Below are 16,630 nucleotides of genomic sequence, written 5' to 3' on the forward strand. Positions count from 1 at the left end.
TACTTTTAATCCCAAGACCCTTGGCCTTTTGAAAGAACAGTGCATTTTTCCATGGGGCATGTTTTGGGAACAGTAAGTTCCCACCAGTCAGCACCTCACTCCTTGATGTTCAGAAAAGACGAGGCCCCAGTAGTGTCTGCTTAAAGTCAAGTCCATTCCATCTGGCTTCCTGAGCACAGGCCCGATTCCCACCCTCCTGCGTGCAAAGGGGTGCCACAAGTTCAAGGTTGACCTGCTCTGGGGCCCAAGTTCCAAATTCAAGAAGGGACGGGCACAGTCCTGGCCTGGCTCTAGTGTGGGTTGGGGGTGTGGGCAAAGTTTTCCATCACCAACGTCCCTCCTGTCTAAACCGAGGGTGTAAACCCTAAGCTCGCCAAGGTTCCTCCCAGATCTGAGATTTGGGGCAAATGAAGATCACACTGGGGAACCAGCACCAGCAGGGGGGACACTGTGTCTATCACTGAGGTCCCAAGCAGATCTTGGAGCTCAGAGACTGTATCTTGAAAGACTGTAGAATTTCAGATTTCTACCGTCATGGTCTCATTCTTCAGATAAGGAAACTGAGGCCCAGGGTGGCTTGAGGGACCTAATAAGGGCAATCTCCTTTTGCAGAAAGAAAGTATCTTATGGAAGAGGAGCCACATGGACACTGACCAAAGGCCAAACTCCAAATTCACCTTTAAAGTTCTAGTTGCAAGCAAACAACTCCCAGCCCCTTTCAGGTGAAATACACAACAGCCTCTATTAGCCTCTTTCCTCCCTCCCTTCCTATCCTTTGGTATAAAGAAACTCCAGTAAACAACAGGCCTTAAGGCTTCCTCACCCCAATCTTTCAGGGAAATCTGATTAACACTTGCAACAAACTGTTACATTATACCCGCAGCCTTAAGAAGGCTCCCTCCCCACCTGGGGGGTCTCTTCCACTAAGTGAGGAGTCCTATGGGGGGGGCTGGCGGGTTGCTCACTGGGGCACCCAGGGACCAGCTGGAACAGGCCACGGTTCCTGGCACTAACCTCAGGGTCCCACTCAAATGCCGTTTGTGAGGAAGTGCATACGGAGCAGGCAACACATTTAACAAGATGCCCTGGTGTCACCCCAAACATCATCAGGGCTGATTAGCGAAAGAAGAGACAGAAATAAGAACCATACATTAAACACACGCACACGCACACGCACGCACACACACGCACACGCTCCTGAATATAAAGAAAGGTCAAGAGCAGAATGTTAGACTGTGCCTAGCTAGCCCTTGGAATAAGGGTGACACAATAATGTAGACCCTTGGGCGAGAGGTCGCCTAAGGCAGCTTCACCAAGTAAGGGGAAAAAGAAGGCAGGGAGGATACTTAAGCGGATACTTAAGCGGCAATCCATCCAGCAGCAGAGAGACTCTCCAAACATGTGCGGACATATTTTAATAATATCCTCGTGCATTTCATTAGCCTCCCGAGTTCACAAAGGGCCTTTGGGAAGCAATCCGGTTTAATGCAAGTCAGTTCCGCAAACGCTGGCTCTGGGCAGGTTCTCCTGGCACCTCGCTGGCCTGGTGCAGGGCAGCTGGGGTGGGGTGAGCTGGGGTGCGGTGGGGTGGGGTAAGCGCAGGGTTTTCAATACCAGGATGGGAGGAAGTAGGGCGACGTGGATGGAAGGACCCACCACGAAAGCCGGGCCAACCCTGTCCCAGCAGGGCTGGTCATGGTTATTTTTACCTCTTGTGGCTCACTGTACAGGCTCAGGGGCCGCGAACTGTGGCAGCCGCCTGGGGACTCTGGCTTATGAGTCACCAGCGACTGCCCCCCTTCCATGACGGCTGCCTCCTGGCTCCTGGTCCCAGCTGGAGGATGCCTGGCCTAAGCAGACAAGGGCTGTGTGCTTCTTCACCTGGGTGCTTCAGGGTGAGAATGGGGAAGCAAGCTCAGAGAGGCAAAAGGTCCCCCCAAAAGGCCAGCTGGGGGTGGGCTGTCAGTTAGAAGTCAGAACCCAGGGGGAGGGGGGTTCAACTCCTCACCTAACCAAACGTCCACCTGGGTGGGCTATATCTGAAGGAAGTGGAGGCTTAGTTGTCTCAACTTCGGGTTGTACAGGGCACTGACGTCATCCCCAAGGCTCAAACACCTCACTCCCCACCCTTGGTCCACAGCCTCCTTTCAGAGCAAGGATGTCCCAAATACAAACAGCCCCAAACTTTGACTCATTTGTAACCACGGTCCCAGCCAGACTGAGCCAAGCTGTCCAGACAGAGGCTATTTATAGGTGCGTCGGGGACACAGACACTTGCACAATGACACACACTCGGGATCCACGCTGGGCCAGAAACACAAGCACTGAGCCCTGGATTCAGTCACCTGGACACGAATGGTCGGTCCCCAGCCCCGGCCAATTCCAGACCAAACCCCCAGAGCAATGCACACGCTCAAGAGAGACACCCAGACACGCAGGAAGACTCGGGGACACATACGCCTGGGACAGACGGCGACTGAGACCCACAGACACCCAGAGAGACGCACTAACACCCAGACAGAGACAGAAACACACATACCCCAGAGACGTACCGAGACCCAGACAGAGACAAGCAGACACGCACACTCCACAGACCTACGGAAATCCACTCACAGAGCCACAAACACTCCAGACACACACCCGGGCCCCAGACACCTCACAGACCAGACAGTGTCTCACACGCCCGCTCCACTCCCCCCCTCCGCCCACCTCGCCAAAGTTGATAAAGGGCCTGCCTAATTGCTCCATCGCGACTGCCCCTTAGGGAAATAAAATTGAAACTTCATGGACCCGCCCGCCCCAGCTCTTCCGCGCGGTGCGCCGCCGCTGGGGCCCGGGTCCGAGTCCGGGCGAGCGGGGCGCGGGCAGCGGGGGCCGTGCCAGTCTCGCAGCGCCGCGGGACAAAGCCGGGCCAGCCGCCAGCTGCCGCGAGCCGGGAGGGCGCGTCCGGGGCGCGGCGGGCTCAGCCGGGGCGCAGGGCGCACTGCCCGAGGGGCGCGCACGGCCGAGGCCCCCGCCCGCAGCTGCGCCCCGACGAGGGGTCGGAGACCGACGGGGCTTGGGGGAAAGGGGGTGCGGGGTCACTCACTGATCTCCATGCTCTGGAACAAAGAGCGTTTGCAGTTGCACGTGCAGGAGACATTGGGCTGCCCGGCGGCGGCGGTGGCGGTGCTGTTGACCCCCATCAAGCGGTGCATGGACGGCGCGGCGGCGCGGCGCGGGGCGCTGGGGGCGCGGGGGCGGCCGGGGGGGGCTCCGGCCGGCGCCCGGTGCTCGGGCCCCGCATGCAGGAGGCGTGCGGCGGAGGAGGCGCGCCCCGGATCGCCGGGCTCGGGTGGTTGCCAAGTTCCCGGGGCGCAGCGGGGCTCAGGGCGCGGGGCCGCGCTCCTCTGCGCCCCCCGGCCACCCCTCGGCAGTGCCGGGGGCGTCGGCAGAGCCCACGGGTGGCGTCCGGAAAATGGGCCGGCAGCCGGGGCGCGCGCTGCCGCCGGGGCTGAGCCTCGGCCGCTGGCTTTCCCCCGCCGAGCGCCTCCGCCGCCGCCTCCTCATTCAAGTCCAAGGAGATCGGGTTTCGCTCCGAGACCGCGGTCGGAGGCCGGCAGACGGCCTGACGTCAGCGCTAGACGGGGCTGCCGGTTCCCACCGCGCGGGGGCCGGGGAGGGGGCGCGCGCTGCGCCAATCCCCGCCGAGGGTCCCCCGCACCCCCTCCCGGCCCGGGGGGCGGGGTGACGCCAAACGGGGCGGGCTCTTAAAGGGCCAGAGCTTGGCGGCCGGTGTAGAACGGGGATCCGCGCAGCGGGGGAGGGCGCTGTGTCCTCTCCCAGAGGGGGTCAGCTTGGAGACCCTACCCGGCACACTCCCGGTCCCAGCCGCTCCGGGCTGGTTGCAGGTGCGCCCTCCCCCGCCCCCGGGGTTCCGGACCCAGGCTTTTGGGGCAGCCTATCTGGTAAGGTGCACGAGGTCCCCTGGGGCTCAAGGAAGGGAAATTGGAGAAGGGAAGAGCCCCCCGGATAATCACCCATCGCCTGACTTCGCCGGAGACTCTCCGCCTTCGGTTCTGCAGCCGCAACAGGAACCTAAGCCCACTACGTCTTCCACGCACTTTAACCCGAGCCCGAGGGGGTCGACTTGGAAAGACTGGAACTCGAGTAGACACGCCCGGGACAACTCGGGAGAAACGCCCAGGAGCCCTTGTCATGTAGATACGTGTCCGGGACTAGTGTATTGGTCTATTGTCGCTGCCCCAGCCGGCGGGGCCCGGGGCGAATCCACACCCATTGTCTGGGGCCGGAGGGGCCACCGGCTGGGGGGCGCGGCTCCGGAATTCAAAAGGGGTGTGTGTGCGGTGGGGAGTGGGGGAGGTAGGGTAGTGGTGGTGGTACTTTATTTCATAAAGTTTTAATTACACGAGTGCTACAAGAACACATTCTCTTGGTTTAAAAAGGTATTAAAATATTACATAAGAGACCTCCCCTCTCCCGTACAACTCCAACCTCTCAAGAATTCAGTGTGTCCCCTCTTAGACAGCCTTTTCCTAAACCTCCCCTTATTTAAGAAGCACTTATGGAGCCCCTACTGTGTGCCAGAAACGTTCCAAATATTAACTCAACCTGACACTAACTTGGTGTGGCAAAATATTATTATCCATCCCCATTATACAGACCAAGACGCTGGCAAGGGAAGTCGCTTGCTTAAGGTCACAGGATGATGGTGGCTGAGTTCCAACCTAGGTCCGCAGGGTATCTGCTCTCCCTGCACCACATATTTCTAGTTCTTCAAATATCCATATATTCTTGTAATGCCTGGAGTTTTAGTAATACTCCTCGGTATGGGGGCGGGCGGAAAGCTTTAAAAAAATTATTGTTATTTTCTTTTTAGTAGATTGGATTGAGGTGGAAAAGCAAAGATTTGAGAAGTGAAGGTGGAATTTGGAAAGAACTGTCTAGCTGAGAGTAAATTCATCCTCCTGAACTCATGCAAAGCTGCCGAGGTAGTGGTCAGTTCTCTCCCTGCGCAGACACAAATGATGCCTCTAGCGTTCTCCCAGCAAGGCTAAGGAAACTTTTTCTGGAGGGTTCAAGATCAGGGGTGGTTGACTGGTTGGTACTTTATGGGGGAGCCCAAGAATGTCCAGCCCAGAGGGAGGTTCAAAGGCACTGACATTTGTTTGGGAAGAGAAGCTCTCTCTTAGAGCCACAGCCAGGCCTAAGTCAGAGCCAAAGCCCAGGACCAGGAGTAGGGCAGCGCCCAGGCCTGCTGTGAACTGGGCACTCTCTGTGCCTGCCTTGAGGAAGGGGCAATTCACCAGCAGTTCTATTGGTGAAGGTTTTGTTGCAATTTATCTTCTGCAACTTGGAAGAAAAACTGGGGTGGGTGCGGGAGGCGGGCGTCCTGAATGCACCTTTGGGAGCACTGAAAACATAAGCTGGGCCTGGGGATGACTGAGAGTCTCACTCATTTCCTAGGCCAAAGAAGACGACCCTCCGTGCCCGTCCTTTCAGCCATTTCTTCATTCTCTCAATCAACAAACTTTCACTGAGCTGCAGCCCTGAGCACGGGAATTCAGCAAGGCCAGACACAGCCGCTGCCCTCCGGGAAGTCTCTTGCCAGAGATCTGGCTAGTCTGGCAGCTAGAAATCACACATTGATTGTCTTGGAAATGAGGCAGCATTTACACAATCAAGGTTGAACTGCCGACAGGCAAAAATAACCAGTTAATTCACTGGATTAAAAAAAAAAAAAAAAAAACACCTCCCCACCACACTTGACCTCCCATTGATCTGTCTGGGAAGACAGCAATGGCTATCATTTACTGAGTGGTACAGTGTGACGCCATTGTGCTGATGGTGTCACCTGGGATGGGTTTACAGGTCTCCGGCCCTTGTTCCAAAGTTGTTTCTTCCTGGAGGGTTCAATGCAGGGTGGCAGGCATGATGGTCAGAACTGGGCCCCCGAAAAATGAGTAGGACACAGCTGTGTATCCTCAGCTGAACGTGGTCACCTCTCTGATATCAGTTTCCTTTTCTGCAAAATGGGGCAGCTCACGGCGCCTTTGCCTGGCATGATTGTGAGGAATGAAGGTCAACACCTTGAAGGTATGTGAGCAGAGGGCTGAATAGTATTAGCCGTGACGCGATTCAATACTCATGGCAACCCTGGGAGGGGAGGAACTGCTATCTCATCTCCATTTTCTAGATGAGGGGATTGGGCACCACCAGGCCCCTGGCTAGGGTGGGCAGTAGGAAAGGACAGAATTGCTTTGGAAGGAGGGTGGGTTTGAGTGCCTGCACTCATAGAAGACTTCGTGTGTCCCTGGGGCTGCAGATAAAATATAGGACTCCAGTTACATTTGAATTTCAGATAGACCTCAAATAACGTGTAGTATATCTCATGCAACATTTGGGACATACTTATACTAAAAATTTGTGGTTTTTATCTGACATTCAAATTTAACTGGCCATCCTGTATTTTTATTTGCTAAATCCAGTGACCCCATGTGTGCCAGGCACTTTGGTGCTGGGAGTTCGGGCATGAAGGGGATGCCACTCTCTCTCAGGCCTGGCACATGCAGAAGAGAGTCCACAGCTTGCTGCCTCTGCTCAGGGCAAGTGCGGCAGGGCTGAGGTGTTGTTGATGGGCTGAGGTGGAAGAGCTGGAGTCAGAGTGCTGGGAGGGACCCCCCACCTCTGGGCAGGCCTGAGTCCCTGGAGGAGGGCCACAAGTCAGGGAAAGAAGATTCCTTCATTCATTCAACAAATATTGTGTGCCTGTTCAGTGCCAGACTCTGTGCTGGGTACTGGGCACGGGGCTGGGAACAAAGCAAACTCCCTTCCCTTGGGTGACACTGTGGAAGGCGAAAGGGACTATAGATACATGTGCAAACCGGCAGTTCAACGAGGTCATTTCAGATACAGTATTGGAGAGCAAGACGCTGGGGTTGGGACGAGATCAGGGAAGCCTTCCTGGGGAGGTGGCATCTCATTCAACCCGTATTTACTGGGTGCCCACTGAGGGCCAAGTATAAACCCTGGCCTTCCTGGGGCTCATACCCTCCCAAGAGAGGCAGGTAGCACATGTGAAAACATATGAGTCCAGGTGATCATCTCAGAGGGCAAGATCTGGGAAGAATACAAATGGAGAGGGTCTGGAGGTGACTTAAGACCAAGGAGGTCAGATAGCCTCTTTGGGGAGGTGGGAGCCAGTCACATAAGGGACAGCAGGGAGTGAGCTCCCGGCCCAGGGCAGCAGGTGCCAAGGCCAAAGCTGTTGGCGGAAGAGGAGCTAAGGGCCCCTCATAGCCCCACAGAGTCTGGAGTTTGGGACACATTTCCCAACCTGGCTATGGTCATGGGATTATGAAATGGGTGTGTGTCCACAGGCAACTGCAGGGACAGGCCTCTCAAGGACTCTAGACAGCATGTGCCATTGTCTGCCCTGCCCATGGGTTGACTCTGCTGTGGAGCCAGTGTGGAGACTTTGCTCCTGGCAGCCTGCGCTGGGCTCGAGTGCAGGGCTGGCTTCTCGGGGGTGAGACCTCCTGCGCTCCCACGGGCCCCAGCTCAGAAGGGCTGTGGGCTTGGTTTAATGCCCTACTGTCACCGTCTTGAGATTCGTAATAGTTAATCATTTTTGAACCAAGGGCCCCACAAATTCTGTGGCCTGTCCTGCTCAGATGCCAGGCCCTTGCTGGCAGCCAGCTGGGAACCTGTGGAAGCCAGCCTGGGTTTGGGCTGCGGCCGAGGGTGGCTGGGCTCTGTGGAAAGTGCCCGGCTGAGTCAACAAAGGGCCTGCTTTGAGAGCAGTCCGTGGGGCAAGGCAGGGAGGGCTCCCCAGCGCCAGCACTGCCCCTCGCCTCCTGCCACCCCCAGGCCTGCTGGGACAGGGCTGCCTTTTCAGAAGCAGTCTTGGGCAGGCTCAAGTGGTTTAACGGCCTCTCGTCCCAACTTCTCACCTTTGGAAACTCCTTCCAGCTGAGTCACTTTCCGCCCAAGTCTTTCCTGTGGTTGCATCTGGCCTGTCAACTTTAGACTTTGGGTTTTGGTGGTTTTCTTTGTCTTCTTTTACTTTAAAACATGAATAAGAGCCGATGTTTATCGGATCTGCCTGTGTGCCAGGCCCCGCCCTAGCCACCGCATATTCTTCTATGTAATCATTCCACAAACACGTATCGGATCCTATAGAGACCAGGCATTAGCTCACTGGATCCCTACAGCAGCTCTGTGAGGTCCAAGCTAATATTATTTCCACTTAACAGATGGGGACACTGAGACTCAGGAACCCACTAGTGAGGTGGTGCTGGGATGTGAATGCAGATACTCAGGCCCCAAATCCTGTGGGCCAGCCTCAGTGGATGTTGCCTCCTGCACCCTTCCCCTCCTTGCTGCCTCTGCCTCAGTCCTCCCTGGCCATCCCTGCGTGACTCAGGCGGTGCTGTCCTCCCCAGCTCCCTGGAGGCTCCCAGGGCTCCAGCATCTGTCCCATCGTTTGGTGGTTTTCGTTCATAAAACCTCATCTCCCAAGATGAAGGGCAGCTGACTTGCAGGGGAGGCGTGAAGCTAGAGTGGGCTGGGGAGCTGAGAGGCACCTCCAGCTGCCTGCATCTGAATCCTGCCTGTGTGACCTTGGCAGGTCACTTCACCTCACTGAATCTGCAACCCCCCCTGCCACTAAGTGGGGGTGGGAACAGTATTTTACATTGGAAGTGAGGAAGTGTGTCAGGGCCTCATCACAGTGGCTAGCCACATCAGAACGTGTGGATTTGTGGGTGCATGTGTGTTGCATGTATGTGTGGGGTGTACATGAGCAGATCCACACTGCATGTATGTGGGGGGCATGTTTGTACGTGTGGTGTAAGTGTGCATGTAGTCTGTGTTGTAGGTTTGAGGGTGCATGTTGTGTGTGTTATATATATATGTGTAGGGTGTACAGTGAGTATTCATGTCATGTAGGTATGTGTGTGCTGTGTGTTTTCTTGGTTGTCTCGTGTGTTTAGGTGCTGATACAGAAGCTTACCTGCTGGACAAATGTCTCATGGCTGAGCTCCCCATCAGCAAGCCAAAAAAACACCTAAACTGGTCACAGATTGATCCCCAAACCCCCCACACCCCCCAACCCCCCGCTCCCCAAGAGTCATCCCATTCTCCTCTCCTGTCCAATTTGTTGTTTCCAACAGGGAACTGGGTTCTATTGAGAAAACAGGGCTTTGGGGGCCAGGCAGGGAGATGAGGGGTGGGAAGTAGAGGACAGAAGAGAACATTAGAGCCAATCCCGTCTTCTGACAGATAGGTAAACTGAGGCCCAGAGAGAGTCGTGACCTGGCTAAGGTCAAAGTGCTAGTGAAAGGCAGAGCTGAGCTAGGATACAGCTCTTGACTCCTGGTGCGGACCCACGGAGTCTTTGTTTACCTTAAATAGTTTAATATAGGTAGCTTTCTACCACAGGTTGAACCTGAGAGGAGTTTGGAAGATTCCAGATGTTCAGCTCATGTCTGAGATATTTCCAAAAAGGACTGTTTGTCATTGAAGCTGATTCCATGGAACAGAAATACACAAGCAAACATGTTCCACCTCTCCATTCTCCTGAAGGAGCGAAAGATACATTTTATGGTGGGTAGGAGTAATTAACAATTTAAAACTGATTGTCAGTGGCAAAAAGGCATTAGAGTGGGGCTGGGCCATGGCACTCTCAGGCTGGGTTTGGAGGGGAGGCAGGTGCAGAGGGCTGCAAGTGAGAGTGAACTGCACGTTCAACACGGAGGCCGTGGGGAGGGCCGTGTCTGCCTGGCTCTGAGCTGTGCCCATGCTGACACCTCTCCTGGCACACAGAGACTATTCTGTACTGCGGACCAGATGCTGACCCAGGCCTTGGGGGTGCACAGCGGCTGTGGTAAGTAGGGCTCTGCCTTCACAGAGTTTACCCTCTGGGTGCTCACTCATTCACCCATCCATTCCCCAAACATTGAATTCTGAATGCCAAAAACTGTGAGGTCACGCAAGTATAAGTCACCACTTCTAACTGTGTGATGTGATCTTTTTGGGGAAGGTTAGTTAACTACTCTGGGCCTCAGTTTTCTCATCTTTAAAATAGAGATCAGAAAGTTCCCTTCCCCCCAGGGCCACTAGAAGGATTAAATGGGGAACTCATACACTTAGCACAGGGGCTGGCTTGGAGCAAATTTTTGAAAAAAGTTATCATTATTAATGCATGCTCTATGCTCTGGGGGCTCCTAATCCTGTACAAAATACAAATGAACCCTAGAACCTTCTTGGTCCCTTCAGAGAACTTAAACCTGAATTGTAATTTTTTATGCATTAATGAGTTGCTTGGTTCAGTGTCTCTCGCCCCAGCTGGACTGTGTCCTGCATGTCTCCAATGTCTGGTCTCAGGAACAGATGCTCAGATGTCCCTAATATCTCCAGAACACCAGGCAAGCACTGTCAGAATCCAAAGGAATGGGGCACGGAGGTGTCCCAGCCGTCCTCACAAGGGTGTGGCACCAGGAAATACTCTGAACCCTTCATCTGCAGTCTCCCTGACAGCATTGGAGATACCATTCTGTCCCATATGCACAGGGATTCCCCCCACCAGGTTAATCTGTCATCAGATATGGAGCTTGGGAACCAGTACCCAAGAGCTGGCTCTAACGGTGATGAAACTGGCGTTGCATTTTTGAAGAAGGCACAGGCTACATCTGTCTGTCTTGCTCTCTGCTGTATCCACAGCCCCTAGCAGCGACTGGCACATATAAATACTCTGTAAATATCCGCTGAATGAATGAATGCAAAACGATTTTGCAATTCTTACTAGCCCTTACAGTGTCGGTATCCTCACTCAGTAGTTCCATTTCTAGGACATTTTTAAGAAAATAATCAGAGAACTGAACAAATTTTTAAGGAAACAAATGTTGACCTTTTACTTCATTTGTAAAAGCAAAAGTGCAATGAAATTAAGAAAAAAATAGGGCATGATTAAATTAAAAAGGCCGGAGAGAACGCAACTGTTCAAAATCATGTTTCCAAAGATTATTTGATAATAGAGAGAAAAGTCCTTTATAAAATTGATTTAAAAATTGGCTGTAGAACTGAGGCCCATTTTGTACAAACGGAATTATTAGAAAAAGGACTGAAATGATAAATTGCAAAACGTTAACAGTGGTTAGGTTTGTGTAATGGATTAAATGCAGTCTACACTTTTCGCACACTGTTTGCTATATTTCGTACTATGAACATTAATTTAAAAATTTTTTTAAAGGTTACTTAAAAAGTGCCTCTGAAGCAACTAGCGCCTCTTCTCTTTTGCGGCTCCTTTAACGCCAGTCGAGACACCAAAGGGCGGGGAGCGCCAGACACGGCTGACGTCACGGGCAGCCCAAAATGACACAGCGGACAGGCCAATCCCAAGTTCTCATTCCGGGACATGCCCTCCCCATTGGACACCAGTGCTGGCGGCCTCGGCCAATGGCGGGAGAGGGGCAGGAGCCCGGAGCCCGCGTGGGTTTTAAATCCACGTGCTGACGGGGGGCGGGGCGAGGGTCCAGGGCACTTAAAGACCCAGGGCGGGAGGGGGCGTGGCTCTGGGGCTGTTGTTTTTTAACTAGGAAAGGCGTACGTGGGTGCGACTCCTCCACTACCTTCTAAGATCTTGGGCAAATTATCAGCCTCGCTGAGCCTGTTCGTACCAGTAGGGTTTTGTGAGGATCCATTCATTGGGAACTTACTGAGCATCTTCTATGCGCCAGGTAGAGCCTGCTAGGATAAGGTAGAACGCACACACACGTTGTAATCTCTTGCTGTCTCTGTAAGAGAGGACAAGCAGCTTATTAACTGCTCTGCTCCATCGTAGCTCTTATGCTGTCTCTTCTGCAAGGATGAGCAACATGGGGCAGGTATGCTCTTGGAGGGTCTGCCTGATAGTTTATATTCAATATATACTTGTTGAATAAGTATTTCAAAGACCAATTCTTATCACAGTGCTTAACACCTAGGAGGTGTTTGATAAATGGCAGTTGTTCATGCAATAACAAAAAACAGCTAGCGTTGATTAAATGCCTATTATATGTTAGGTGTTCTGGGCATTTTACATGTATTATCTACTTTAATATTCACAAAATTACAAGCCTTGTCTAATTTAGGATTCACAAAAAACAAGTTAGGCACTATTATTGTTTCCATTGCGCAGTTGTGGAAACCAAGGCAGAGGGTGGCTAGGTAAGTTTTCTAAGGTGCTGTGGCTCAGAGGTAGTAGGGCTCGATTGAAATCCAGGTCTGTCTGCCTCCAGAGCCCTTGCTCTTAACCATGAACTATCCCACTATTTACCTACCCAGTACTCAGCCATTCTTTTCTAAGAAAATTCTCATAAATCAGGACTGTGCCATTGGGAAGTGAGAGAGAAGGGAGGAAATGGGAATCAGGAAGACAGGCACAGCCAAGTGAGCTGAAGTCCTGCCACCCCCTAAGTTGCCCAGCACTGCTGAGCAGTCTTCCACGGTACACTACAACCAGCAATTGTCTGAGATTTCTTAGTGCTCTCCCTCCTCATCAACACTTGATTTGTCACTCTTGTTAATTGTAGTTATTCTGGTCTGTGTCACCCTTGGCTTTTGCAACTGATCTGAGGAAGCTGAGTACCAAAACTCAAATTTGCTGCTCCTTACTGACCACTGTTGAGAGCTTCACAGACCCTGGACTTTCGCCCACCATCCCCTGAACACCCTCACCCCCTTGGATTACTTGCACATTTGACAAGCATGGGTTTTCTGACTCTATCTGAGTGATTGATGAAAACCCTGAAGAGGACAGACCCAGATCCCTGATGCAGGGAGAGCCCTGGGGGCCTCCTCTAGAACAAATCCCTCCTAGTGGGCAAGTCTTTCACTGATCTCCTCTCCCAGCATGAGTCTTGAACAGGATGGTATCTCCTCTTTTTAACGCACATGCTCTATTTAAAAAAACTTTTGGGAGGAGAAGAGGGAGCAGAACAGATGTTTGATCATGTTAAATTTACACAGTGATTGTAGGTTGCAGCCCAGTGTCTGAATAATTAAAATGAAAAAAAAGATGCATCTCAGAAACAACAATAATAATAAACCCCAGCTCTTGTGCATTCACTGCAGGGAGGCCCTGTGCTGGGGGCTTTACACCTGGAGCAGCTCAATGTGAACTTCTCAAGCAACCCTAGGAGGTTGGTATTTTCACCCCATTATACAGATAAGAAAATTGAGGCTTGGATGTTGCAGCTTGCTTGAGGTCCCACAGCTGGTGATGGGTGGATTTAAGCCCAGGTCTATCTGTGCACAAAGCCTCAACTGTTGACCTCCCGTACCGCTCCAGAGAATACTTCCAGGATACTGACTGGATTCCGATAGACTCTATCTAGAGCAGATGTTAGAAGCTGGTGGCCCATTGATTGTGTCTTGCTTGATCTACAAAGTGCTTTAACTCTTTAAAACTAGTTGCATATTTAATAATAAGGATATATCATGTTAACCAATCTGAATTTCTGGCTTTACTTGATAAATCAAAGGATCGGACCGTACCAGGTCACAGCTGAGTAGATGCTGCCCGCTCTAGGTGAGGGTCTAGTTTGCCTTAGTTTCCCCTTTACCCACTGTCTTCATTGACTTTCCCACCCTGGCCTGAGAGCATCACCATGACCTGACAGCCAGGCCTCCCAATAGGAAATTGAAGTGGTATTCTATGCGAAATTCTGCTGGCTCTCAGGAATGACCACTTTCTTTTCTGGGGCCTCGAAGGCAGGGCCTTTCACACGTTTGTTGTAGAATGTTGCTGGGGACATTCCAAGATGGCCATATGATTAATGTAGACAGCTGTGCACCTGCTGTGAAAATCATGGTACTCACCCATTCCTAAGTCCTCAGAGGTTCTGAGGTCTGAACCCCCATTTAGAAATCCACCTGCCCCTGTGTGTTCCCACTGGAAAAGTCACCCCCCACACACTCATCTTTTCCCAGAAGTTGTGGCAGGCTGAAGAATGCTGCCCCCTCACCCCCGCCCAAAAAAGATGTCCACACTGTAATCTCTGGAACCTGTAAGTGTGGCCTTACATGGAAAAGTATCTTTGCAGATGTGATTCAGGCTTGTGAGATGAAATTATCCTGGATTATCTGAGTGGGCCCTAAATGCAATCACATGTATCCTTGTAAGAGGCAGGCAGTGTGAGATTCGACACACACAGAGGAGAAGGTGGTGTGAAGACAGAGGCAGAGATTGGGGGGATGCCGCCACAAGCCAAGGCACACAGGGAGCCACCAGAACCTGAAGGTGGCAAGAAATGGACTCTCTCCTGGGGCCTTTGGAGGGAGCACATGGCCCTGCTGACACTTTAATTTTGGACCTGTGATACTGGTTTTGAGCTTCTGGACTCCAAAACTGTGAGAGAATCAATTTCTAGTGTTTTAAGCCACCCAGTTTGTGCGAATTTGTTAACAGCAGCCACAGGAAAGGAATGCAGGAGGTTTGGAAATCTGTTTTTCTGATGTCTGGGGTGCACGGTCCCCACTACACCACAGGATCTCCGTCGCTTCTACAGCAACTCGGGCCATGGCAAAGGAAGTACAAAAGCAAGCAGGACCACTTGTCCTGTCTTTTGGGCAGCTTAAAACTGCAGACATATGACTGCTGAGTCATATGGGGACATATGACTCTCTCACAGCTCTGGAGGCCGAAAGTCCAAAATCAGGGTGTCAGCAGGGTTGATCCTGTTAGGGTCTCCAAGGGAGAATCTGCCCCATGCTCTTCTCATGGTTTCTGGTGGCTCCCAGCTTCCCTAGCATTTCTTGGCCTGTAGACACATCAATCCGGTCACTGTCGCTGTCTTCACATGGCATTCTCTTTGTGTGTGTCTCTATGTGTTCACATGGCCTGCTCATGAGGACACTAGTCATTGGGTTGAGGACCCACTCAAATCCACTATGACTTGATCTGAACTAATCCTAAAATATCCTATTTCCAAATATGGTCACATTCTGAGATTCCAGGTGGACATGAATTTGGGGGGACACTATTCAACCCAATACCATCCCATTCTCCAGGAGTCAAAATCTTCAGTTTCTGAAATGGGGACATATGTTACTGTTGGTATGTACATTTAATTCAGGCCTCCCTTTCCCAGAAAAGTTGTTATTGAATCAATGGCACATTGACTCCTTCTTAGAATCCAGAAAATACTGTGTAAGTTTTATTTGAACGATGCCAGTACAGCCACACCATCCACCAGAATTTTACCATCCATTCATTCAGGGTCTGGCCCTTGATGATTTGATTATGAGCAGAACAGACACACAGCTCCTGACCTCATGGTCCAGTGAACAAAACTGACTTCCAAGTCCCCTCTTGCCCTCCTCCCCCCAACTCTTTGCTCATCCTCTGAGACAGAAGTTGTCAGGAAAACAGACATAAACGAGAAATGCCCATTCTAGACTGAACTGTGAATCATACCCCTTTCTCCTCATCCAAAGCCTGACGAAGCAACTTTAAACTCCAAACCTGTCAAGCACTGGACAAGAAGATCACCTTTCTCTTACTGAAAAACAAATCAGGGTTGACTTGGGTTGAGTCTCCAAGACAGACAAGGCCTCCTTTCAGCAAAGCGCCTCCAGGTGAACCAAGTAAGGAGTCAGCTGCGAGGCCTCCTCCGGTAGCTTTTCCTTGGGTTGAGTCCATACCCCTTTCCTGGGGCGGTCAGGCTGGCCATGACCTGGCAGGCCACCTGGCCGGCAGGATTCCTCCACTTTTCTCTTGCTCTACCGAGAGCCACACAACCTTGAACATGACCCCCTTTACCCCAGCCCAGGGCCTTTGCTCTCTCTGTTCGTGCTGCCTGGAATGGTCTTATCATTCAGGGCTCAGCTCAAATGTCCCCCCACTTGGAAGCCTTCTCCCACTTGCACTATTACACCCTACCCCATCCCCCTACTTCTTGGCCTTGGCTCACCAGTAAGAACCTGTATTTAATGTGCATTTTTATTTACTTGTTGATGGCCTTTGTCTCACTAAACTGTAAACCCTGTGAAAACAGGTCCCTGTGAAGACAGGAACCTGTCTGGCTTCTTTGCTGCATAACCCAGCATCCAGTCCAGCACAGAGAAGGCTCGGTGGGGACACTGAGTCAGAGGAACACGGGCTTTCCCCAAACAGGAGAGAAACTGGCCTCTAAGGAGGTGCAACCCAGAGGGCTATGGCCTCCCACTGGGGTGGGTTGTTATGTCCCCAGTTTATAGTGCCATTTGCTTCAACCCCTTTTGGTGACATCCCAGGGTCCAAGTGACTGGGGCAGCCTGTGTGGGGAATGAGAGACAGCTGTCCAAGGTCAGTGGGGCTATGTGCCCCTCTCCAGCAGAGAACAGCTATGCCCAGGAGAAGCGAGGCTTCAACATCTAGGAACCAGTCTACAGCCAAATTGCTTTCTTGGTTTGATATTGGGGAGCCTTTTTCAGTCCTGCAAGGGCGGATGGTCAGGGCTTCCTTTCTCGGAAGTTCTGGTTCCTTCTGTGGAAGGTCTCCGTTGGCCAGGGTGGAAGCAGCATGGCATCAGCCCACGTGGCCGTCGACACCCCTGTGTTCACGGCCAAGGACAACCTGTCATTCTGGCCTGAGGGTCCTGAAGTCATT

The 16,630-nt window shown here is 52.2% G+C and overlaps 1 protein-coding gene across 1 annotated transcript in view; it reads right to left on the reverse strand.

Moving 5' to 3' along the window:
* PMEPA1 (prostate transmembrane protein, androgen induced 1) overlaps window positions 1–3,600 on the reverse strand; it is a 59,491-nt gene extending 55,891 nt beyond the window's left edge. Inside the window, exon 1 of the mRNA XM_063109523.1 lies at window positions 3,089–3,600. Coding sequence (XP_062965593.1) covers window positions 3,089–3,197 — 109 coding nt within the window. The 5' untranslated portion in view covers window positions 3,198–3,600. The remainder of the gene's footprint in view (window positions 1–3,088) is intronic.
* Window positions 3,601–16,630: the final 13,030 nt, after the last annotated feature.

Source organism: Cynocephalus volans, chromosome 1 (assembly GCF_027409185.1).
Source record: "Cynocephalus volans isolate mCynVol1 chromosome 1, mCynVol1.pri, whole genome shotgun sequence".
Lineage (NCBI taxonomy): Eukaryota > Metazoa > Chordata > Mammalia > Dermoptera > Cynocephalidae > Cynocephalus > Cynocephalus volans.